Raw genomic sequence first — 26,182 nt, 5'->3', positions numbered from 1 at the left:
GTATCTGACCTATTATTAGAAAACAAATTAAATTTGGGTTTTATGTAGGGATTTCTTGTTGGTTTATTTTTCAAGGTGCTCTTGGATCGGGTTTCTAACTTGTTAGAAGGTTCTTTGGTGCTTGTAATATTAAACATGGAAGGCTTTTTAATCACTTGCCTTGTCGTTTAGTAGCTGCATCTCTGTCAGACTGATGAAATGAGCTCTTGGTAATTGGAGCACCAGCAACTAAAAGGTTTAAAATAGATGTCATACAATACCAATAATAACCCAGTGAAATGTTACAGACCTAGGAAGTTGTACCAAGTGTGAGCCAAAATGGAGGAGAGTTCAATGTTCCATGGTTTTAAAAACATTTATGTTACTATTTTTGCTCTCTTCTTTTTCTTTAAGCTCTTAATCAAAGTTTTCTTGGCTCTCTTAACCCATTTCTATATCGTCAAAGGAAACAGAAAAGAGGCTGCTAGGATATCAGAGGAGATCTATGGAGGAGTCTCAGGTAAATTATATCCACCTTTTTTTTTAAAACACTTAGATCTTCTTTACGAGTTTCAGTTCCTCTAGAATTTAGATTTTTTTGTTATAATTTGGCCTTGGAATTCTGTGGTATTTAAAGAACACTTAACATTAGTTTAGCAAAATGGTATTGATGATCAAATGGATTGAACATGTGAATCAGCCTTTTCAGCCATCCTATTGCTTTATGCGAATGGGGACGTCCATTAGCAATTAGGTAGTACAGCTTTAGGAAACCCTGTTTTCACAAACCCAAAGAACTACTTCTGTGAGGATTTTCCATTATTTATGTGATAGATCTTGGCACTGTGTTATTGATTCAGAAAAGAGACTTGGCATCAGAACTTGATCAAAGCAGTTTATCTTTCTTGGATTTTTTGGTTTTTGTTTTTTTCCCAGAGTACATTGCATCCATTTGACTGTTACAGATTTGGATTTAAAATAGATTAGCTGTCATGATCATCATTGTCAGCAAAAGCTGTCATGGTGGCCATCCCATAAGTGTATGACTATGCTAGGCATTGTGCAAAATTACAATAACGTATGTAGGTTAGAAGACTGAAACTTGAGCAAAATATTTTAAAATTGAAAACAGTGCTTTTAATTTCGTTTGGTTAATTATTCACTTCAGTTGCTTACTTGTAGGAGACTACAAAATAGCTTACCAATTAGACATTCTTCAGTTGGCTTTAACTTGCAAAAAAATCTGGCAATTAAAGAGTTCTACATTCCATTAATAATCCTCCAAACACTTTTATTTTAATTCTTGCAGAGGTTCCAGTATTACATCATATTTTATCTGCAAGTATCCATTTTCAAATTTGCAACCAGAATATACTCTTTCAAAACAAGCATGTGATCCATAGTTGGCAAAGCACTGAACAAACACTCTAGAGACTATATTGGTCCCATACAAAGATATAAAACATCTAAGGATGCAGCTGTAGAAATGCTTCAATTAACTGAAGAAATTAAATAGAGACACAGAGTTCCAGAAGCAGTACCTAGAATGTGGAAAGTGATTTCCTTTGGGGATTATATATGTCATGCGTTTCAGGGAGGTACGTTGCTTTGGCCACCTTATATATGTGTGCTTTATTGTTTTTCAGGTCAAGCTAGTTATTCATTGTCATCATTTATTTTCAAGTCAAGCTTGTCAAAGCTGTTGCTCACTTTAATGGGCAGGCACTAAGTCTAATTCTGGGTTTCCTTTATAGCACCATTGTCGTTCAAGTTGTGTATAGACAACAACAAAATAAAAATTGCTAAATAGGTAGGTCACACTCATACTTAGTTTAACAAAAATTCAAAACTAGCAATATTTTTATGGAGATTCATTACAATCTATCTGACTTCCAGATGAAGTTAACTCATTTTAATAGATAATGGACATGAATTGTTTAAGCATTAATATTTTTAGAAGTTTTCTATCCTTAATATAAATGATACATATATGGAGCTTATTTCTTTGAATTTAAAACTGTTCATACATCAATATCATATATCAAGCTCCTAAGGATATGTGCAGTTAGTCTTCAGACACTTTTTGGCCATGTGAGCTTGAGCAAATCAGCTCATGTCTCTGAGCCTTACTTCTTTCTCTCCACTACAAAGTGAGATTGTTAGACTGCATAACTTCTAAAAGGAGCCATGCCAGGTTTTTGAGGTGTGGTGTGACCATCTGATTAGAAAGATTAATTTGGTAGTAATGTGTAGGATGGATGTAAGTACTCCAACAAATTTACTGTTATCAGTCTCCACTCAAAGTTATACTTTTTAACAGCTAACAGTTAAAATAGGAAAGCTTGGGTTGCATTTGGGGGTGCGATAAGTAGACCAGTCTAGCTAAAATGTTGAGCACATGTATAACAATTTGCAAACTGACCTAATCATATGAGTGTGTAGGAAAAGGGTGGTATCTGTGGCTCAGCCCAAAGGAGATTTCAGCAGAGTCGAAAGGTACTTTCTCATTTCCCCAGAGAAAATTCGTTTTTGATTTCTAACTTTTTCCATTAAGGCAAAATTGAGGACATAGTACGATAGAGGTAACAGTGGTCCTATGACAATAGTTTCTTTTGGTCATATGTGACCTATTTCTCTAACTTGTTGGAAACTGTAATACAAGGAAATTCTTACCCTTTACATGAGAAGTTTCACTCAAATTTAGCTATTATAAGTATAAATTGTATTCCATTCTAAATAATATGTAAAAAAGCCCTTTCAAATGGAATAATTTATACAACATGTGAGGTTCTTTATAATGGGATTTTATCCGACATACCTGATTCACCACCTTTTAAAAAAATCTTTCCTTGGTTCTCCCATCCCTTCAAAGTATTCTTCTTTTTCTGTACTCTTTCATAAACTCCTAGAAAAAGTTGTCTATACTTGTTGCTTCTATTTTTTCTTCTAATGACTTTTTAATCCCTTGCAATCTGATTCCTGATATCATCACTCATCTGAAAACATCCTCTCCAAGGCTACCAATGACTTCCTTTTAAAAATAGATTTCATTGATTGTCTTTTGTTTTTACATTGCCTAGAATTTCCCCTGTATACCTTCTCTTACTTGTTTGTATTTCTGTATATCTCTATATATACGCACATGTGTGTGTATATATATATATATCTGTGTATGTGTAGATATGTATTTTATATATATATAATATGTATATAAAACATATATTTGGAAATTACTTTTAAAGGCATTCATAAAACATTAAAAATTTTACGCTATTTCATGGACACTGGAACAACTATTTAGGGCAGACTTTCAAATTAATAGGCAGCAGCTGCTTTACTTCTTAAATATCTAGAACTTGAAAATAAATATTATCCCAGCTGAATTAATTGTGTTATTGAAATAAATTTGCTGGTATGGAAGCTGTCATACAACATTTTTATTTTAGCTAACCAAGCACTGGGGACATAAATTGTACTTTCAGAAAAATGTAGTTTGAATTCAAAGAATTATTTTGAGTCCTCTGCTACACACCTCATCAAGAGCAAGTAAACATGTTTGTAGAAGAAGCTTTCTCTTATTGAAATATGTCTGTAACCCTGTAACACAGACCATCTGCCAAATACCTAAAAATAATTGACCCCAGAAGAAAATTAATTGTCATTACTGCTTAAGAATTCATTTTGTAATTTGGAAAATTCAGTTAGATTTTGCCTTAAAGTAATGGAAAAAAATACTGACTGCCAAGAAATATTTTTGTTTAATAACATACAAATTAATTTTAGTTTTCAAAAGTGAGAGATCTAATAAATAGCACGTATTAGGCAGCATAGAATATATTTGTTTAGTTGTTAAAAATACCCTAAATACATAGCAGAATATACAGGTCATGACATTCCGGGGGCCGGCCAAAGTGGTCCATGGGAGGTATGTTGTACAGGCCTGTTTTACATTGTCTACGCTTTCCTCAGGTCAGGCCTGCTTTAAAAAGAATGAGATGCTACTGTAGCTTCTCCGACACACTCCTATGGACCAATGAAATGGCTTCCTGGAGGAGAGGACTATCTGTGTGTGTTGGGGGTGGGGAGTCCTGGTGGTCAGGAGGGTTTGAGATCTTGCAGGGGAATGTGGAGGAAAGAAAGATAGACTAAGTTTCTTCTTCGGTTGCAAAGTATAATAGATGAGGGGCGTCTCCTCTTCTTTCCTGTTTAGTTGGAGGTTAAAAAAACAAATAAAAAAACCAACCTTATGTCCAATTTTACCATCCACCATTGCTGGTAATATTTTGTAAACTTCATTCTCTCATAAACTAAAAAATAGTGTACTAGAATGCTTATTTCCTTGGAAGTAGTTGGATTATTATGTTACGTGAAGATACCAAAACATGTTTTGCCAGTTTGGAAACAAAAGTGAGTTCTATTTTTAAGGAGATTAAAAAAAAAGTAATACTTGCTGTTCCTCGTACACAGCATTCTGTCTCTAATCTCAGTGCCTCAGTTCAGTCTGCTAACCCCTCCTTGAATTCATTTGCCCTCTTTTTACTTCTGTGTCTTGAAATCCCTACTTTCCTTCAAACCACTTTTCAAGTCCATCTCCTAGAAATGGCCTTTCTCGATATCCCCTGCTACTGGTGTACCCCTTTCCTAAATTACTTGTACAGCATATACTTTATATCACTTATATGTCTATGTTTGTTTTCCCCAAAAGAATGTAAGCTTTTTGTGAGGACAAGGAAGGACTTTTATTGTTGTCTTTGCATCCATAGCCAGTAGTGTGGTATTTAATAAATGTCCTTTGGTTGATTATGTACCACATTCCTTTCATAGAGAGAAACTTTATTAATTTCTGAGTCAAACAAATTAGCACTCTTAATAGATATAGAATGCAAATATAAGTGGCTCTTATAATCAAGAATCGTCTAATGGCAAATCAGTTTTCCAGATGGGACACTGTCTGGAAGTCATGAGTTCAAATCCTGCTTAGCCTCTCTCATTCTCAGTTTCTTCATTTATAAAATGTGGGGTTAGATTTGATGGCCCCTTAGACCCTTACTAGCTCTGTATCTATGAGTGTGTGTAATAAGAATTCACACCACTATGTATATACGCCAGTGAACACATCTAAAATGAAGAAATAGCTCCATTCTAACTGAAAAAATTCAAGAAGCAAAGCTGTATTTTCTTTTAAGCTCGTTCTAAAAGAATGAGAATTTTACTGAGCCTGAAAACTTCATTTATATGGCTAGCTTTGTTTCCTAGAAGGTCTGGGAGTAATCTCAGTTTCCAGGGTTTTTCTTATCTGTCACCAAGCTCTACATGTTTAAAGGGATAAAGACCTGGGTTCACCTTCCAGCTTTGCCACTTTCTACTTATGTGACCTTAGGTGAGTCATTTAACCTTTCTCAGCTTCAGTTATCTTGTATGTAAAATTCAGGGTGGTCTCTAATGTTCCTTTTGGCTTTTATATATATGATCCAATGAATAATGTATATTAGTCAGCATAGATCATATTTGTTTAGTGTTGAAGTTACTCAAAACCTGGCTACTGAAGCCTTACTCTATAGACTAATAACACCTTCAGAGGCATCTGATTTTGATATTAAAGAATTCCTAAACCCTAAATTTTAAAGGCTATAATCTAATATATAATACATTATGATATATGGTATTATAATATAATATATGATAACTTACATTATATTAGACAATATTATGATATAATATATACTTTATACTAATTTGCTTTCTCAGAGTTATATGAGGCTATAAAGATGATGGAGTTTTGCTCTTTGCTTTTATAAGGAACGTTATAACTATAGGCCCTCAATAAAATATGGGTTGCTTGTTTGATTGTTTTTAGTTTGTACCTTGGCCTCAGTTGAGTTTGTACCTTTGGTTTTGAACTTCATGTTTCCTCAAAAACAGTGATGAGTTGAATTTAGTTTAGCTTTAACAAGGTTTGTTTGTTTATTTGTTTTTTGCTCTGCCCTCTTGTAGCACTTTGCTTACTGGTGAGGTTGCAGGGCCTTTATTTCTTATTTTCTTAATGTTTCCATCACTTTCTATAATATTTTAAAATAGTTTACCCTGAAAGAAGCAATGTTTACTTTCAGATTCCTGTTTTCAAAATTTCTAGTTTATGCTTATCTAAGAAGCTATTAATTTCTTAATCGTATTTTTAGGTAAACATATCCCAATGAGATAGAAAGGATGATAATTTTGTAGATTATAAAAAAATGTATTAGAAAAATTCATTTATAGTGTATGATTAAGGAATGAAGTATTCTACATAATTACCTTTTGGATAACTAAAGGTCAGTATATTAAATATTTCTAGCATGATGTCAGCCCTCTGTGATGGAAATCTTTCCAAAAATAGGTATATTGTCTAATTCCCTTAGTGAACAGAGATTTTTGTTTCACATTGTGCTGTGTTGAGCCCCTACTGTGGCAGCTCCTTTTGTCAATGCAGATTGAATGCAAGTCAGCTCTAACTAGTAGTCTTAGTTGCCTAGGGTACTGAGAGATCATAGCATGTGGGGTGAGACCACCCAGCATTTAATAAAAAAAAAAAAACCCAGAAGTTTCTCCAGGTAGAAACAGAAAACTTCTTTATTACGATCTCACGAGAAAGGGCATCATCACTACCAGCAGCAAGCTAGTAGGAGAGGTGCAGTACAGGAAGTGAAGCATGACTATATACCTTAGCAGTTCCATCCTCCTCCCACCACTGACCTTCACCCTCCTTGGTGGAGTTCAGGCTCACAGTCTCCTGAGAAATTAACCCAGAAACAAGGAAGTGAAAAACATCTTTTTCCTTATTTAGAGAGGAGGCTCCTGCTGAGGTGATAGTGGGGAGGAAGTGGGTCCAACTACTCTAAGTTCCAGATTCCTATAAGTCAGGTGATTTCTCAGTAACTCAAGACTTAGGCCTAGCTGTCAATCAGAAGGCCTGAGCCATGCTGATCCCATTCAATTTGCAGAAAGGTTGAGATTCAGATTTCATGAGAGGTCCCTCCCACTCAATAGGATCATAGATCTAGAGCTAGAAGGAACCTATATTAAGTGGCTTGCCCAGAGCCACACAACTACTATGTAGACAGATAGGATTTGTACTTTGCCTTTCCTTCCCTTGATGATTCTCATTGTGATCATCAATTATACTGTACCATAAAGTAGATTCGAGATACTATACCAGCTCTATACTGATCCCACAGCAGACCCTGGAACTTTGTTCCTGTTATTTTCTTTCTTCTGAAAGTGAATATAGACTATGTACCTAACATGTGCCATGACCAAATAAATGTGGCTATTTTTCTAATAAAAAGACTATTTGCCTTCTCAGTGAGGGGAGGAAGAAGGGAGGGAGAGAATTTGGAACTTAAAAGTTTAAAAAACAAGTGTTAAAAATTGCTTTAAATGTAATTGGAAATTTTTTTAATATTATTGATTTGTTTTTTACACCATGGTTATTTCCATACTTCCCCCCTGCTTCCTACACCCACACATGTATTGAATCCTTTTTAGGAAAGTAGTTAAGTGAAACTGATTGCCATAACAAAAATGGCGACACAGGACATCTGCATAAGATTAGAAGTATTTAATTTGGACTCTAAGCACAATACATGCACTATGGCAGACTAGAAAACTAAAGAAATCTTAGGGTATGTTAAGAATATATTATCCAGGAATAAGGAGATGGAAATCTCCTTTTTTTTTTCTTTAATAAAATTGCCATCTTTGCTGTCTTTTGACTTAAGAGAATTCAAAATGTAAAATCCAAAATCTGAACTTGAGGAATAAACTCAAATCCATTAAACAAGCATTTTAACTTCATTGGTTTTATTTGTGTAAAAACTTTACATTGTTATGTAATGAAAATTATCCATTTTATCTCTTGTGATCCCATGGACTCTTTCCCTATATGTAACTGTAAAAGTTATCTCTTTCTCTGCTACTCTAATTTGTATATAGTTTTACCTTTTATTTCTGTATTCATTTGGAACTTGTTGTGGCATATCGTGTGAGATGTTGGTATAAAACTAATTTCTGCTTGTCTGCTTTCCATTCCTCATAGCAGTTTTTGTCAAATAATGATAATGTTGCAGTCTAGGGGTGCTGGGAACCCTGAAATGCAAGGGTGCAGGGTGCAGGTCTGCCTCAAAAGAATTTGATCACTCAAGCCTTCCAGTCATAGTTGCTAGTTTATTGTAGAAGTAGAAGGGGGTGAGACTCCTAGTGAGTCTGTGCTATTTGTGATGTCAATACCAGCCTGCCAGATTTTAAGAATCTATTCATTTGAGAGGGATAAGACTGATATTTTATAGGGAAAAAATTATAGGAAGATTTAGATGGGATCTAGGAGTGGCAAGTAATCTGGGCTGATCAGGGGTAACAGGGAAAGGATTTTGTATTGGATTAAGGCCTAGGAAGTAGCCTGGGGTGGTCCAGAGGTAGGGCTGGGCTGTGCAGGGACCACAATGAAAGGACAGTTGAAAGGATTATTGACTGGGACCCTCTGGGGGTGAACCTGGGTTCCTGAAATCTGTGGGAAAGTTCAAGGTGGGGTTCAGATTCCATACCCCATTATTCTCCCCTCAAGCAAATTGGACCCAAAATCTTTTGGGGTAAGGGGCAAAGGTCTCCATTTCTGAAACTGCTTCCTGCTGGCAAGGGCTGTAGAGCTGTCCCTGCCTCTCTGGGTCCCATTCAGGAGGTCAGACTTTGGAACCTAGCTGATGCCAGAGACCTTGGACTTGGTTGGAGGTTGGTATATAGCCTGAGCAGTCATCTGGAAGTTGATGGACTGACTCTGGAGCAGACAAACCTGGCAAGGAGGTTAAGCAAACAAGAGCAAGACAGGAATAAAAGGGATATGATCAGGAGGGGAATAAGAATGGGGGCAAGTATAGAAAGGAGCCAGGATTTCCATGAAGAAGATGATTTGGGGGCACTGAGTTTATTATGGATTTCCTACATCCAACTAGCCTTTTCCAAAATGCATTCAGTATGGATCTCTACCTACCCAGAGTTGTTGATATACATACAACAAGAGGTGTTTGCTGAAGCACATTACACCCCCAAGCAAGGTAGTCCAGGATTGTTCTCTTATCTAGGACCACCTTTGCTAGGGAATCCAAAGATTGCTGAATTTTGCCAGCTGGTGAATGGTCTCTGTAAGGTTAGGTAGAATGAGTTCATGTGGCAGGTGACCATACCAGGGCATGAGATACTCTGTTCCCTTTTTAAGGAAACAGAGGACATTTCCCCAGAATCATGTTTTGCCCTTTTCAGGTTAGAGGCCCTGAGCTGAGTGGCATTAAAAATGGAAAAGGGGAGTGCTAAAAAGCCAAGGGTGAAGGATGAGGTTAAAGAAAAATGATGATGGTAGGGACCACAGGTTTTAGGGGTGCTCAAGACCCCAAAATACAGACATGTCAGGCCTTGCCGAATGAGTTATACTCAAGCCTTCTCAGCCAAGGAAAAAGACAAAGTTTATTAAGGATTCGCCATATTGGGTTGTCTTAAGAAATCTCACCCTTTGTGATGCTTGTTTTCACAAGCTGGCCAGATTCAATCTGCTGAGCTAGATTGAATCTGAGCGCCTTCCTGGAGTCAAGATGGAGCTTATATACAGAAAGATTGTGGGAGGGATTGAGGGGTGGTCAAGTAGTCTGGGATGACTAGAGCAGGGATTTAGGGAGGGTCTTGAGGAGGAGTCTAAGGAGGATCTTGATGGGACTGGGGTGACTGGAGGTCAGGACTCCAGAAAACAAGTGGATGGGATTTTGATAGTATCAAGGGTGGGAAGCAGCTGGACAATAGAGGGCTAGGCCAGGTAGAGATTTGAGCCTAGATAATGAAAGGCTTACGGCCTCAAGAGAAGGCCAGATGTAGTGGGAAGATTCAAGAAGAGTTCAAGGGGGCTCCCAGAGACTGTATCCCATCAGGTTCAAGGGGGTTCCCAGAGACTGCACCCTCATCAGTGAACACCCCAAAGTCCTCGTAAGGCCAGGAGTATAGTTCTGGGGTCTTGCCATGTGGTGGTGATGGGGTACAGGCTCTGGGAGCCCCCTTGAACTCTCTTTGAATCTTCCCACTTGATGAGGCCTTTACCTGTGGCCATAAGCCTTTCATTATGGCTAGGCCCAAATCTCTAGGTTATTCTTAACCTAGCCTAGCCCTCCATGATTCTTCTGCTTCCCACCCTTGATCCTATCAAAATGTCTATACCCAAATCTGTTACTCTTAAACTTGCCTAGCCCTACATTGTCTGTTATCTCCAGGTAGCCTTCAGCTACTTCCCACCCTTAATCCCATTCTCTGACCTCACCCCAGTCCCATCAAGATCCTCCTTAGACTTCTCCTCAAGAGCCTCCCTAAACCCTTCCTCCCATCACCCCAGGACCACCATAGATCCCTCCCAGTCTTTCTGTATCTAAGTTCCATCTTTCCTCTATGAAGAGGTTCAGATTCAATCTAGCTTAGGTTGAAATCTGGCCCACCTGTCTGACAAGCATCACAAATGGTGAGATTTCTTAAGAGTCAACCCAATATGGTGAATCTTTAATCAACTTTGTTTTTTCCTTTGGCTGTAAGAAGGCTTGAGTTGAATTCATTCCAACAGGATAGCACCCCTAACCTCAACATATGAGTGCCTAACCTCATCAGTGGCATTTTACTTCAGCCCTTCCCCAAAATTTTTGTCACTTGGTTCACCGATTCCACAAAGGAAGATATAGCCTTTGGAGCCCCAGATGGGGCAAATTCGTAAGAGGCTCTGAGTATGGATGCCCCAAGGATCAGAATGGTTGCACATTAAGCTCTCAGTTGAAAAGGCTATCTTTGAAAGATCAATAAGAGTATTGGAACTAGAAAGGGCTGTGGCATTGTGACTTAGAAGCAAAACTTAAAAAGGGGGAGCCTACTAGGAGAGTAGGGGGAGGGATGCGGTCATAGGTGCAAGTAGGAAGTACTCCCTCAGTGCAGTTGGTACAGCTCGCTGATGTTAAGTTCTGGAGATACTTGTCTCTAGTATCTGCATAGATAATACAGGTCAAAAGACCAGCAGAAACTTTTACAAGCCCTCCTTTAACAGAGGTATTCACCTATCTATTGGCAATGGAGCTTATCTCCCAAGTAAGGGAATATTCCCCTGCAAAGAACCAAGGTGTTGAGATGGAGAGAGTAGCCCATAGAGGAGCAGCCAGCATAAATGGGGTGGCAAAAACCTCTGAGGAAGTCATGTTAGGGACGGGGGCTTTTGCAAAGATGGCATGTGTTGGGAGATGAGAGGTATTCTGTGGGTGTGGGTGGCATACCTAACAATCTTGGACTATCCCCATCCCTCTCCACTCCATTGAGTTTCTCAGTATAAATAGGAAGTTATCCTCCCACTTTCAGAAGCCAAGTGTGCTTGAGGTATCAGAGAAGAGGAGGAAAATGATTAGCATCATCATTGTTAGCTCAGAGGGAAATGATTACAAGAGGGCTGAAAAGGCAATTTCCTGCTTGCTGTTATGGCCAGGAAAAGACCCAGTGGCACTTCTGGTGACTTAGCAGTGGGGAAACCTGCTTTTGATGCCACTGGGAGGGCCTCCCCAGCCCCACCCCCCGCTCTTCCCACTCTCCCCAAGCATCTAGGACTGAGGCCTCTGGGACAGTGCCCAAGAGGTGACCAGGAGGACCGTTGGAGGAAGGATTTCTGAGTGAATATTAGGGATTAGCATTCTCTGCTGTTAATAGACTTCCTGATGTTTTGACTTATGGATTGAGAGAATTGTAGGAATTGTGTGAACCAAAATGACTCCATCTTGGAAAACTGACTCCATTTTGAGTTACATAACTTCCTGTAAATTCTACCTGCTTGCTAATGGTGAGAATTGAGTGATATTCTGTTTCACATCTGGGAAAGTGCCTATTCACTCTGCTTCTTCTCAACTCCCAAAGCTTTCTTATACCCCTCCCAATTTGGAAAGTCCCTAATTTTTTACCTAATCTTGTATCTGTCTCTCCCTGTATTTGGGGTCCAGGCCCAAGGTGAGGAGACGTGGTTCTGATTTTTATGCAATTGGTATGCATTGCTTAATAAATTGATATACTTGAAAGCTTGAACCTTTGTTTCCCTAACTGTTTCAGATTTCACCCATCATGGTAAACAGCTTCAATTGTTCTATTTCTTGCATAGAATTCCTGTTTTGGAGAGTAAGGACTTAGGGAAATATCTAGCTCCCTAACTTTTTGTTTACATGACCCAGAACCCCATGTAATATATCTTCAAAATATTTCCTAAAATATTAAATATTTTAAAATTGCCACTTAAAAGGGGTCAGCTGCAATTACCTGGCCCCTAAATACTGTTTTAGACTGACATCACCCTATTGACCTATATAAACACACTCCTCCAGACAAACTAGGTTGTAAATATGGGGGGCCACATCTTACACAGTACATGAAACATAATACAGGAACTATATATTTATGGTTTTTTTGTGTGTCTCCCAGTGATTTGCATAGTGATTTCTTTGCAATTAATGAGTGCTAATTTAGCATTTGTTGAAAGCAATAAAATGTTATGCTACTAGTTTTTATCTCCCAACTGTAGTACTGAAAGAATTGTAGTAAGACCAATGCACCGACATGCTGACGCACCTGTGATTTCATCAATGTGAATGTTTCTTCCAGCAATGCAGATTACAACCCCATCTATGTCTATCTGTCCTTGTCAATGTTTTCTCATTAATATTCTATAAGAGGCGCCCCTCCCCCTCCACCATGTGCTGGGGTCTTCCTCTTGTTGTCTTGATATCACGTGCACACTAATGGAGCATGTGACCTGTCCATTGTCTTAACAGGCTCATCTTTTGTTTTTTCCTCTGGTAATACATTTATCTGATGAAATTCTTTCCAATTCTTATCCTGTAGAATTCCTTATTTGTAAAGTGGGTTCAACCTATTGGTGCCAATCATAAACCCCTCCATTGTTTCAAAAGGAAACAGATTCTCAACTTTGATCCATTACGTTACATTGCATTACTCTCAGCCATATGATATCACTGAAGAACATTGGTGTTAAAAAGATAGGTCTCTGGTTCAGAAAGAAGCTTGAGGTCATGAAAAGAACTGCCTTTTACCAATGGCAATTCATTCTACTCTCCTGTTGTTCAGTTCTAGTTTCAACTCATTGTCCTTTTGCAGTGCCTGTCCCAGATATTTTTAATGATAGACAAATTCTATCAATTGTCAGTCCAACTACTTCATATGTTCTTTATCCACTTCGTTTTTCCCTTGTGTATTTTTAGTTCTAAACTGTCAAATTATGGATCAAACTATGTTATCTAAGGCAAGCAATTATCATTTTTCTTTGGGAATACTTTTATCACTAGCCTAAAAACCTTTTGATTTTGCTTTCGTAATTTCTAGTGAGGAATCTATTCCTTCTAGCTCTAAAATTCTCTGATTTTTTGATAGAATGGTCATTATTTAGTGTCAGCTTTGGCTCTTGCAGAGCTTTAGTTGTGGAGAAGGACAGACCATTAAAATACCACATTTTTACTGTGGAAGAGAGTTTATTAAATACAAATATCTGGTTATCTTGTAACTGAAAAACAAAGTCCACTCTTCATATAAATTTAATCTCTGGGTTGTTTTAAATACCCAGGCTTCTTCCAGTAGGAATGGTGTGTTCTTTATGTGATCAAGATCAAAACTATCTAGAGCTTTGTAAAAGAAGCAGCTGCTTTAAAGGTTAGTACATTGAATGTTATCTTTTTTTTTTTTTGGCTGGACCTCTGATTCCTTTTTTTTTTCCAAATTAGGATCCTCTTCCCCCTTTTTTTCTGTAAAGATAGTTCTAAGTCTTTTCAGTTATTTTAGCTTAATCTATTTTAAGGCAACTCTGTTCTTACCAGATCTCTTTTCCACTCATCATCAAACACCACCTCCCTTTCCCTCACCCCTGTCTTTTGTTACTTCTTTCCCTAGGTTTAGTTTTGCTTATTAGTTCTTTTTCTTGCTTTTATCTGGTTGTTTAATTCTTCCCCTCTATTTATTCCCTCAGTTAAGTAGTCAAGTAAAACCTCCCTTACTCTCCTCCTTTTCAATTTGTTTTGTTCATTGATTTGTAAATTTTTATTTTCTGAGCCCTTTTCCATAAAGAATTTATTTTCCTCATTCTCTTCATTATTTATCTTTCCTTTCTGCCTATTCTAGAATTTTATTCTTTGAGTCATGACCCTTATACTTACTTAACCTTTCTTTAGTCTATGTATTGCTTGTGGAATTAAAACTTCTAAGATACCTGTTTCAGTTTCCTTCTAAATAGTTGCTATACTTTTGTCTTGTGGATATTGCTACCAGCTACATTTTTTTCAGTTTTGCCTCGTTGTCAGAAATACCAATTCCTGCAGATGATAGAGAGGATATGGCCTCGTGGTAAGAATTTTCTCATGTCTCTGATTGTTCAGTTCATTATTGACCATTACTCTCCCCTTGGTCATTTTGTCCCCATTTGCCTTGAAATCTCTTTCCTCAGTCCATGCCTTCCCTCTCTTTGGGGTGTCAGTCATCTCCAGGAGCTCTGATTCCTTTTCTTGTGGGGCAGGATTAGTGGCCTTTCTAAGTGTCAAATCCCTACAGATAATCATTATAAGGTCCCAAGCTCTCTCTATAAAATATCTGTCTTCTTCCATGAGAACATTCATCAGTGGCACCTCCTCCTATCACTGATGCAAGATTTCTTGCTTTCTTTCCCTCTTTTTCAATCCTTCCCTTTGTCCCCTCACCCAATCTTCCGTAGGCTTTCTTCTTCCTCAGAGACTATAGGAGTTAAATTTCCCTTCATTGTTAATCTTTAACTTAACTGGGGTACATCCCTTCTGTCTTCTTCCTCTCTTTTTATGTACCCTTTCATTTGGTAGTCTAGTCTCACAAAAAAAAAAAAAAACCCTTGATTCACCCATAGGCAAAGTGTTGTGAGGCAGAGTCCATCATGTTTTAGCCATGTTTCTCCACCATCACTGTTATTTGACTTCTGACTTCACCCTTGTCACTTTGTGTGCCTTTAGAAAGAAATCTTAGTGGTCTTGCTGTTGTTATTTTGTTGTTGTTCCTGGTTGTTGCATTTATCCTTCCTGTATTTCTATTGTCTAGGATATTTAAGAAGCAAATAATTTCTTCTGGTGTTTTTTAAAAATTGAATATCCATCTTTTTTCAATAATAATTAGGTTCAGATTTATGAGTTAAGACACCTTTGATTGCATCTTGAGCTCTTTGGCTCTTTAGAACACATTATTTTATTTCTTCCTGTGGTTTATGGTGAATGCATAATAGTCTTATCTTATTCAAATTCCCTTTCTTTTATATTTGAATATCTTTCTTCCAGTCTTTTGCTGAATTTGTTGTTTTTCAGTGGAATTGTTAAATTTAACCACTATATGTCTGAGTTTGTAGCATAGAGTTTTTCTCCTTAGAGGTGATCCCATGATTCTATCAATTGGCACTTTACTTTCTGTGTCTAGAAGTTCTAGGCAGTTTTCTTATATTATTTCTTGCATTATGGTGCAAATTGTTTGTTTTTGTGGGTTGGTTTTTTTTTTTGACTTGTATTCTTCTGGGAGCCTTATAATCCTTAAATTGTGTTTATGCATCCTGTCTTCAAGGTCATTGTTTGTATGAAGATCATGGTTTTTAAAAAAATATTATTGCTTTTTGTTCTCTTTTTCAAGATTGTCCTTCACTTCCATGTATTTACATCCTGAAGCAGTTATTCTCTCTTTTGTTTTGTTGGTGAGGCTCAATGCCCTGGATTCAAATTTTTCTGTTCTACCAGTTAATTCTGCTTTCAAAATCCTTATTTGTCTTTTAAACTATTCAGACACATCCTACAGTGGTTCCATGCCACCTTCAGAATTCTCAGGATGCTCTGCTTTATCACGTGTTGTTTTCTTTTGTCTTACAATACTTATATATAGATGCCTGTATTCTCATACCTGATCTGGAGACCACATTTCCTTTTTCTATTAGTATATTCCCTGTTGGTTTATCTTCTTATGCTTAAGGTCTTTGATTAAGTTTTCTTCCTCCTGAGATATTTGGTTATTTCAATCTTTTTTCCCCCTTATTTTACCCTGTTGCTCACTTTCTGACTCCTTTCCCTTTGATGGCAGTTTCCTTAGGGACTGGATCTCAGAGCATCTCACTCTCCTCCCATTTTCGGTTATTCACTGTTCACCAGCCTAAATCTCTACCCAAAGTTACTTCTTGGGGAACAGAACTGGCCCCAAGTAGATTCTCTCTAGACTCTTTCCCTCAGGCTTAGTGGAGTGTTACACTGCCCCACATCCCTGTGTGTCTTGCCTCAGTTACCTCTGTTCCTCTCTTCTCTGGCTAAACTCTGTGATGGCACAGAGCACTCCTGCTCCTTGCCGTTATACTACTCCTTGTTACTACAGCCTAATCAAATTTCTGCCCTTTGAATCTCTGCAGTACTGGGAGAAGGGAGGTTGAAGTTAGGGTGTAGAGTTGAGTTCTGTTGCAAGAGAATGGGCCATCTTGTGTAGTCCTGCTGTTGGCAACATGGTGGAGAAAGGGGGTGCCAAGTGAGTGACAGGAGAGAGGAATCATAGGCCTTCTCTGGTGTTAGTTCATTGAGTTTTTACCTTGTTTGGGTTCTTGGTGTCCTAGACTGTGAAGACAGCTGAAATTGCTTTATCATTGGTACATAATTCCTATTTTGGAGATGTTCTAGAGGTTGTAAGGACCAGAGAAAATATCTAGTCCTTCATTTTGTTGTTCACATGACCCAAAAATCCAGATCTCTGATTTTGTTGCTATAAAGAACCTCCAGTGAAGAGTTTCTAATAGTCAACAGGTCAGTAACTATTTACTAAACAGTATGTGCCAGACTCAGTACTAAGCTCTGGGAATACAAAGAAGGACAAAAACCCCATCCTTCCCTCAGAGAGCTCACCTTCTAGTGGAAGAATTTGTTTACCCAAGGCAGATTGGCATCTTCTCTGCAATTTATACTCTTAGAGATTTGCCTGTGGCTCTGTGAGTTTTAAGTCACTTAACTAGAGCTCTGAGAGTTTTAAGTGACTTGCACAGGGTCACATGAGACATGTCTGAGGAAGGATATAAAGTTAGGTCTTGCTGAGTCCCAGGTCATTTCTCTATTCTGTTTACTATACTGCCTGTCTAAATGCTAACAGTAATTACTGCAAAATCAAGTCTTTGGATCGTGGGATTATATGGAAGGGACTTTAGTTATTATTTTCCCTAACCCATCATGAGTTAGGCATGAGGAAACTTAGCCTCAGAAAAGCTAAATAACTTTGCCAACATGACACGAGTAGCGAGTGGTAGAAATAGGATTTGAACCCAGGTCCTCTCATTACAAATTCAATACTCCTTTCACATACTGAACCACACTTTCCTGTGTGACATTAATTGCTAAGTGAAACAGAAATGTTGGCTTCTCATCTGTCTATTTAAACAGGCCAGCTTGTTTTCTGAGAGAGACTTAGGCAGGGCAGACATCAGTGAGTCTGCTTATTAGAGCAATTATACATGTAGGGCTGGTACACTAGCTTTCCACAGTAACAGCAGCATCTGCCGTGTCTCAGTCACATTACTAAAATCTAATCAGATTAGACCCAAGAGAAAATAGGCAAGTAAACCTCAAATAATGCAGAGGTTGGATACTATTAATGAGAATAAACAGTTTCTTTGCATGTTGGAGGCATCCTTTACTGGAATGAGATTAAACAGAATATTAGGAAGCTTCTAATGTGAATTTTACAGTGTTCTTGCCTTTCAGAAACATAGAGAATAAACTGTCATAGGTATACAGATTTGTGCTTTCTAGTGCCTTTTTCTGAAGAACAATAACCATAATTTTATATATTCAATCTCATATGAGCCTTACAACAACTTTGTGAAGTACTTTCTATATTAGTATATTTCTTTCTATACTAGTGTATTACTTTCTATATTAGTATATACAGTCTATAAAGTAAGTAACTTCTGTATTGCTATCCCCGCTTTATAGATGAGGAAACAGAGGTTTGAATGTTGCTAAATGTAACATAATTGGTAAGTGTCTGAGGAATTATTTGAACCCTAGACTTGGCAGACTCAGAATCTAACATATTCTACTATATGACACTTTGGTGAATATTAGCTTATCATCTAACATTTATCAAATAATAAATGTTAGATAAGTAAGTTAGATAAGTAAGATGATATATATATATGTGTATAATAGCTGATATATAACATATACCACATTTACAAAGCATTTAACGTACTTATCTCATTTGAACTTCACCACATCTCTATAAATTACATGCTAATTTACCCATTTCACATATAGGGAAATGAGGCTGAAAGATATTCAATGACTTGTCCAGGGGGCCTTAGCCTAAAAGGGCCAGGGTCTCCCATTGCATCCTGGGCCATCTCCAGTCATCCTGATGAATATCTGGTCACTGGACCCAGATGGCTCTGGAGGAGAAAGTGAGGCTGGTGACCTTGCACAGCCCTCCCTCACTCAAATCAAAGTCAACTGTAAGTCATCATTTCCCTGATGTCTTGGTCCTCTTTGAAAATGAAGGACAAAAGCAACCTGTGAGTAGTCCGAGCAGCCTGAATGGGGACCTCCAGCCAGTTGGGTAACTCAGCTTATCCTCTCCCTCTCCCTCTCCTTCTCCTCTCCAAAGGAAGGTAAATTTTGACGGCCAGTTATCTTGGGGTTTACCGGCTAGATTCCTCCCTCCCTCTCTTCCTCCCATCCTCCCTTCCTCCCTTCCTGCCTTCCTTTCTTCCTTTCCTCTTTTCTCAAAGACCAAACCTTAAACCCATTTCACTCTGGAGCTCATAAAATGGACCACAAGTCCCTGCCTAAGCTCCACTTAATGGCTATATTTTGGGCCCTCCTGGCTTAGAGTGAATATCAATGGTAACTGTTTCTCTTTGGAACAGCAACCCTGAGGGTCTTCCCCTCGCAGTTTGATTTTTTTTTAAATTAAAGGGGCTATCCCTTGACTCACTTCTTAGAGAGGCCTATTCACTCACTCAAAGTAAGAACCTGAAAAGACTTAAGCCTAAAAGTGCCAGGATCTCCCATTGCATCCTGGGCCATCTCCAGTGGTCCTGATGGATATCTGGCCACTGGACCCAGATGGTTCTGGAGGAGAAAGTGAGGCTGGTGACCTTGCACAGCCCTCCCTCACTCAAATCAAAGTCAACTGCAAGTCATGAGATCATTTCCCTGATACCATGCTCCTCTCCGAAAACAAAGGACAAATGCAACAACAATCAGTAAGTATCTGAGGCAGAATTTGGCCCCATGACTTTCTATCTAATACTCTAGTCCCTGTGCCCCTGTATATGATATGCTAGGCACTCAAATATTTATTCACTCACTGATTTAAGCTGTGTGGGAGTAACAGTATATTTTTGCAACTTTTGTACTGGGAATCTTACTTATCTCCATTTTGTACCTAGGTAAAGCTGAGCACAATGAAGTCACATAGGGAAAAGACTCAAAACAATTCTAGTCACTTTCTTTCCTCAGCATTGTAAAAATAGTGAAGATTTTCCTTCTATATTTGATTATAATTATAGTCTCTTGAGTGACTAAACCCACATCTCCCAGCCAAATATCCTTATACCAAGTGAAACAGATGGTTACACTAGGCAATAGAAATCAAAATAAATTTGTTGGTTGAATTTTTTGGTAGGTAGAAGAAAGCATAGAGCAACAAGAAAGGTAGGTGTGGAATATGGTGCTGATGTGAATTGTTCACCATGTAAGCTATATTTGGAGCTGTGTTCAAGTACTGGACATCATGTAATGATGATATAATCAAAGTTTACTTTTCCCCCGAAGTTCCCTTCCCCTCCAAATTGTGATGAGGATGATAAAATGCAACTTTCAAAGGGACCAACTAATTCCTTATGCAGTAGCATGCCTACCTTGAATGAAACTATATTTCTCAGTAGGGTTCCGTTTTTAGAGCAAATTGTAGAGTGGATACCTTTGTATTTTGCCCTCCCAAATATCCTCTCCTATCAAGTTGGCAGGGCAAATAATTCATAAAAGCATCATTGTATTTGGTTTTAATTTTATATTTCAGAATCCTGGGCTGATCGATCCCTACTTCATGAAGCTGCATCTCAAGGGCGTCTCCTTGCTCTCAAAACTTTAATTGCACAAGTAAGTAATTGGAGGATTGTGTCAAAGAATTTTTAGTGCTTATATTGAAATGGAATCTGGCCCTTAATGATCTTTGGTGATGTCATATAGACCAGCATTTCCCAAATTACATTCTGAGGATCCCAGGTGTTCTGAACTATATGAATAGTCCATGAAAAATATGTATGCCAATGATTGATACATTCCCCATGAAGTATTAAATATGAAATTATATATTCACAAAGCACATATTACATATGGTAATTTTAAAAATAAAAATAGACATAATGTCCTCTGTTTCCTAACATAATTTCCCTGACCTTCCTCTTCCTCATCCCTTGGATATTTTATTATATTTAGACTAATGAATCATTATTAAAGGCCTACTATGTGTCAGATTCTGTATTAGGTGCTGGGGATAAAGACAAAAAGTGAGGCAATTTCCAACCTCAAGGAACTAATGTTTTAACTGGCAAGACTACATGTACATATGTAAGTATGTTACACACACACACACACACACACACACACACACACACACATACGAGATACAGGATAGCCTTGGCAGTGAGGGAGGGGGAGACCTGGAAAGGTCTCATGTAGAAGGTGATGATTGAGCTGAGTCCTGAGGGAAATCAGGCATTCTAAAAGGCAGAGGTGAACAGGAAGAGTGTTCCAGGCATGCAATATAACCAGTGCAAAAGCACAGAAATGGGGGATGGAGTATTGTGTATGATAAATGAAAAGAAATATAATTGGAACATAGAGTGCATGGAAAGAGGTAATGTGTAATCAGACTGGAAAGATAGGTTGAGATTAGGTTGTAAAAAGCTTTAAATGCCAATAGAGGGACTTATATTTAATCCTAGAGGTAATAAGTAGCCACTAGGGTTTGTTCAGTAGGGAGGTGACATGGTCAGATCTATGCTTAGGGAAAATCACTTCATTAGCTATGATGGAGATGGGATAAATCAGAGTGCAAAAAATGTTGAAGTAGCAAGACAAATTAGGTCCTATTGCTATGATCCAGGTGAAATGTCATGAGAGCCTGAATTAAGGTGGTGGTCATGTGAAGGGGACAGATGTGGCAGATTGAGAGATAGAAATAATAAGATTTTGTACTTGATTGGCTATCTAGAGTACATGAGAATGAGTAATAGAGGATGACACTATGATTGAGAACATGCATCGCTAGTGATGGTGGTGCCCTCAACAGAAATAAGGGATTTAGAAAGAGGGCTGGGTGAGTTGGGGGTGGGAAGAATGTTACGAGTTTTGTTTTGAAAATACTGAATTTGAAGTATCTCTGGGACCTTCAGTTAAAAGTCAAATGAGCAGTTGGTGATGTAGGAAAGAATCTGGGGCTAAATATACAAATCTTGGGAGTCATTGGCCCCGGTTGAACCATGAGAACTAATTAGGTAACTAAATGAGAGAAAGAGAAAAAAAGAGTTGAAGGCCAAGAAAAGAGCCTTAACCTATGGTTAAGGGGTATGATATGGATGATGATTTAGAAAAAAACCCTAGAAAGAATAGTCAGATAGATAAGAGAAATGAGACAACAGTGTCGTCAAGGAGGGAGAGTATCCAGAAAGAAAGTATCCAGGTGTCAATGTCAAATACTACTGAGAGGTCAAGGTTAAAGACTGAGAGAAGACCAGTACGTTTGACAATTAAGAGATTATTGGTAACTTCGGAGAGAGAATTTTAGTTGAGGTTGGAAACCATACTGTAGAGCATTTGGAAGAGAGGGAGAGGAGAAAAAAAAGGTATAATCAGCTTTTTCAAGGAGTTTGGCTAAGAAAGGGAGGAAATATATAGACCTATAGCTATTGGGAATGTTAGGATCCAGTAAGTTTTTTTTTTAATAGCAAGAGAGACTCTCTCATGTTTGTAGGCAGCCAGAAGGAACCAGTGGATAGGAGGATATTGAAAATTACAAAGAGAGAATGGATTATAATGAGGATAATCTTCTGGAGAAGACCATGATAACCTATCATTATATTTAAGGACCAAAACCTGTGACTGAATTAGATTGGAAAATACTACTTTAGATAATTCATTCTTCTCTCCTACTAATATAAAAATATTTTATCATCTTTCTTCTGCTTTTCCCTCCTTTTCTGCCTCCCTCCCTCCTTACCTTCCTTTAGTCCTTCCTTACCTTCTTAGCTATATTTATTGTATTTCTATTTCATGCATTGAACTGTGCTAATACATGTGTGCATGTATATGTATGTGAATGTGTATGCATTGTGTATTGGTGGTGGACCATACAAATATGGTTATTCCTCTCCATAAGTTTATAATTTAGCTGTGGTGATTAGATATGTACATTTATGAATGTTTTTATTTCCAAATTAGAATATGGTCAATGCGTAAGTGCTCTTCTCAGATTGCCTTGTGTTCCTTCTGGTTAATTGGCTTTCTCATTTATTGGGCTTTTGAGGTCATCCTTTACCATACAACCTTTCTCTTTTTCTCCATTGCTATTTTCACATCCCACCCTATCTTTGAAATTTTCTCTAGCAAATAATGATGGAGAGGCCTTAGGCATCCACTGACCATTCACTTTACTTTCCCTGTCCTTCACCACTTTCCTACCTTGGATGTCTGCCATTCTACAGTAGCAATGGAAAGAAGATACTTCAATCCAAGTATCTAAATTTATTCCTAGTAACCAGAGGAAGTACTTCAGGATCTAAGCAGAAGCAAACATCTGGCCATTTGCTCATATAACCTAGCAGCACTGGTTGTAATAGAATGTCCTAGTTTGCCTAAATAGCTGCAAACTATTGAGGAAAAAAATTAATATGTTCATTAATATATTAATAATTTCATATATTTAATATTAATTATAATTTGTTGATATATAAATAATAAAATATTAAGGAAAAATTAAGCCAATAATGATATGGGACCTTTAGAGAAGCATCAACTAGATCATTATTACTACTGAATGCTCACTGAGGGCTTACAATATGCTAAATATGGTATGATGTATGCACACAACAAAATCTTTGCTCTTTAGTAACTATAAGGTCAGATTTTTCAGATCTTATTTCTTTTTTTTTTTTTAAATGCAATTTATTTATTTAACATATTTGGTTTTCAGCATTGATTTTCACAACATTTTGAATTACAAATTTTCTCCCCATTTCTACCCTCCCCCCCACTCCAAGATGGCTTATATTCTGGTTGCCCTGTTCCCCAGTCAGCCCTCCCCTCTATCACCCCCCTCCCCTCTCATCCCCTTTTCCCTTCCTTTCTTGTAGGGCAAGATAAATTTCTATGCCCCATTGCCTGTGTGCAACTATTTCTTTTTTTAAAAATTTATTTGTTTAATTTATTTAATATTTTTAGTATTAAACATTGATTTTCACAAGAGTTTGAATTACAAATTTTCTCCCTATTTCTAGCCTCCCCCCTACTCCAAGATGGCATATATGGTGGTTGCCCCATTCCCCAGTCAGCCCTCCCATCTGTCACCCCACTCCCACTCATCATCTTTTCCCTTACTTTCTTGTAGGGCAAGATAGATGTTTATGCCTCATTGCCTGTATATCTTATTTCCTAGTTGCATGCAAAAACGTTTTTTTTTGAACATCTGTTTTTAAAACTTTGAGTTCCAAATTCTTTCCCCTCTTCCCTCCCCACCCACCCTCTCTAAGAAGGCAAGCAATTCAACATAGGCCACATGTGCATAATTATGCAAAACCTTCCACAATACTCATGTTGTGAAAGACTAACTATATTTTGCTCCTTCCTATCCTGTCCCCCTTTATTCAATTTTGTCCCTTGACCCTGTCCCTTTTCAAAAGGGTTTGTTTTTGATTACCTCCTCCCCCTATATACCCTCCCTTCTATCATCCCCCCTTTTTTATCTCCATCCTCCTTCTTTCCTGTGGGGTAAGATACCCAATTGAATGTGTATGTTATTCCCTCATCAAGTCAAATCCAATGAGAGCAAGATTCACTCATTCTGCCTCACCTGCCCCCTCTTCGCTTCCTACAGTACTGCTTTTTCTTGCCAATTTTATGCAAGATAATTTACCCCATTCTATCTCTCCCTTTCTCCCTCTCTCAATATATTCCTCTCTCATCCCTTAATTTGATTTTATTTTTTAGATATCATCCCTTCATATTCCACTCACCCTGTGCCCTCTGTCTATACATACATACATACATACGTATGTATATGTATGTATCTTCCCTTTATCTACCCTAATACTGAGGTCTCATGAATTATACACATCATCTTTCCATGTAGGAAAGGAATGTGAACAAAACAGTTCAACTTTAGTAAGTCCCTTATGATTTCTCTTTCTCATTTACCTTTTTATGCTTCTCTTGATTCTTGTATTTGAAAGTCAAATTTTCTATTCAGCTCTGGTCTTTTCACTGAGAAAGCTTGAAAGTCCTCTATTTTATTGAAAATCCATATTTTGCCTTGGAGCATGATACTCAGTTTTTCTGGGTAGGTGATTCTTGGTTTTAATCCTAGCTCCACTGATCTCTGGAATATCGTATTCCAAGCCCTTTGATCCCTTAATGTAGAAGCTGCTAGATCTTGTGTTATCCTGATTGTGTTTCCACAATACTCAAATTGTTTCTTTCTGGCTACTTGCAGTATTATCTCCTTGATCTGGGAGCTCTGGAATTTGGCAACAGTATTCCAAGGAGTTTTCTTTTTGGGATCTTTTTCAGGAGGCAGTTGGTGGATTCTTTCAATTTCTATTTTACCCTCTGGCTCTAGAATATCAGGGGAGTTCTCCTTGATAATTTCTTGAAAGATGATATCTTGGCTCTTTTTTTGGTCATGCTTTTCAGGTAGTCCAATAATTTTTAAATGATCTCTCCTGGATCTATTTTCCAGGTCAGTGGTTTTTCCAATGAGATATTTCACATTGTCTTCCACTTTTTCATTCCTTTAGTTCTGTTTTATAATATCGTGATTTCTCATAAAGTCACTAGCTTCCACTTGCTCCAATCTAATTTTTAAGGTAGTAGTTTCTTCAGTGGTCTTTTGGACCTCCTTTTTCATTTGGCTAATTCTTCCTTTCAAGGCATTCTTCTCCTCATTGGCTTTTTGGAGCTCTTTTGCCATTTGAGTTAGTCTAATTTTTAAGGAGTTATTTTCTTCAGTATTTTTGGGTGTCCTTTAGCAAGTCATTGACTTGTTTTTCATGGTTTTCTTGCATCAGTCCTATTTCTCTTCCTAATTTTTCCTCTACTTCTCTAACTTGCTTTTCCAAATCCTTTTTGAGCTCTTCCATGGCCTGAGGCCAGTTCATATTTTTCTTGGAGGCTTTTGATGTAGGCTATTTGACTTTGTTGACTTCTTCTGGCTATATGTTTTGGTCTTCTTTGTCACCAAAGAAAGATTCCAAAGTCTGAGTCTGAATCTGAGTCTGTTTTTGCTGCCTGGCCATGTTCCCAGCCAACTACTTGACCCTTGAGTTTTTCGTTGGGGTATGACTGCTTGTAGAGTAGAGAGTACTTTGTTCCAAGCTTGAGGGGCTGTGCTGTGGTTTTCAGAGCTATTTCTATGTAGCCAGCTCTGTCACACAAGCACTCCTCCTCCCCCAAGAACTGCCAACCTGAACTGCGACTCAGATCTGAGCAGGCTCTATACTCCTGCTCTGATCTGCCACTTATTTCCTCCCCCCAGGTTGGCCTGGGGCCGGAAGCAACTGCAGCTGTAGTTCTGTATCTACACCACCTCTGCTGCCCCAACCCCGCCCCCCCACCCGCCCCGGGGAGGTGGCCAAACCACGAACTCCTTTCACTTTGTCCCTGCAGTTTTTTCCCACTGACCTTCTCTGTTGTCTTGGTGTTTGTGGGTTGAGAAGTCTGGTAACTGCCACGGCTCACTGATTCAGGGCGCTAGGGTCTGGTCCACCCAGCTCCTGGTCTGGTTGGTCTGGGTGCAGCCCACGCTGGGCTCTGCTCTCAGCTTCATGTGATAGACCTTACCCAGAGACCATCCAGGCTGTCCTGGGCTGGCG

At 38.2% G+C, this 26,182-nt stretch overlaps 1 protein-coding gene across 3 annotated transcripts in view; it reads left to right on the top strand.

Annotated features, from left to right (window-relative positions):
- The first annotated feature begins 283 nt into the window (after positions 1-283).
- The window catches only part of ASB11 (ankyrin repeat and SOCS box containing 11), a 71,357-nt gene continuing 45,458 nt past the window's right edge, over positions 284-26,182 (top strand). The window contains exons 1-2 of one of the 3 annotated variants that reach the window (XM_036746352.1): positions 284-499; positions 20,116-20,195. In XM_036746352.1, the coding sequence (XP_036602247.1) occupies positions 319-499; positions 20,116-20,195 (261 nt within the window). In that variant the 5' untranslated portion in view covers positions 284-318. Of the gene's footprint in view, positions 500-1,426; positions 1,578-20,115; positions 20,200-26,182 lie in introns of those variants that run through there. The other 2 variants (XM_036746353.1, XM_036746354.1) reach the window with 2 other exon arrangements.

This window comes from Trichosurus vulpecula, chromosome 2 (genome assembly GCF_011100635.1).
Source record: "Trichosurus vulpecula isolate mTriVul1 chromosome 2, mTriVul1.pri, whole genome shotgun sequence".
In the NCBI taxonomy this organism is placed as follows: domain Eukaryota; kingdom Metazoa; phylum Chordata; class Mammalia; order Diprotodontia; family Phalangeridae; genus Trichosurus; species Trichosurus vulpecula.
This window is presented reverse-complemented; position numbering and strand designations above follow the sequence as displayed.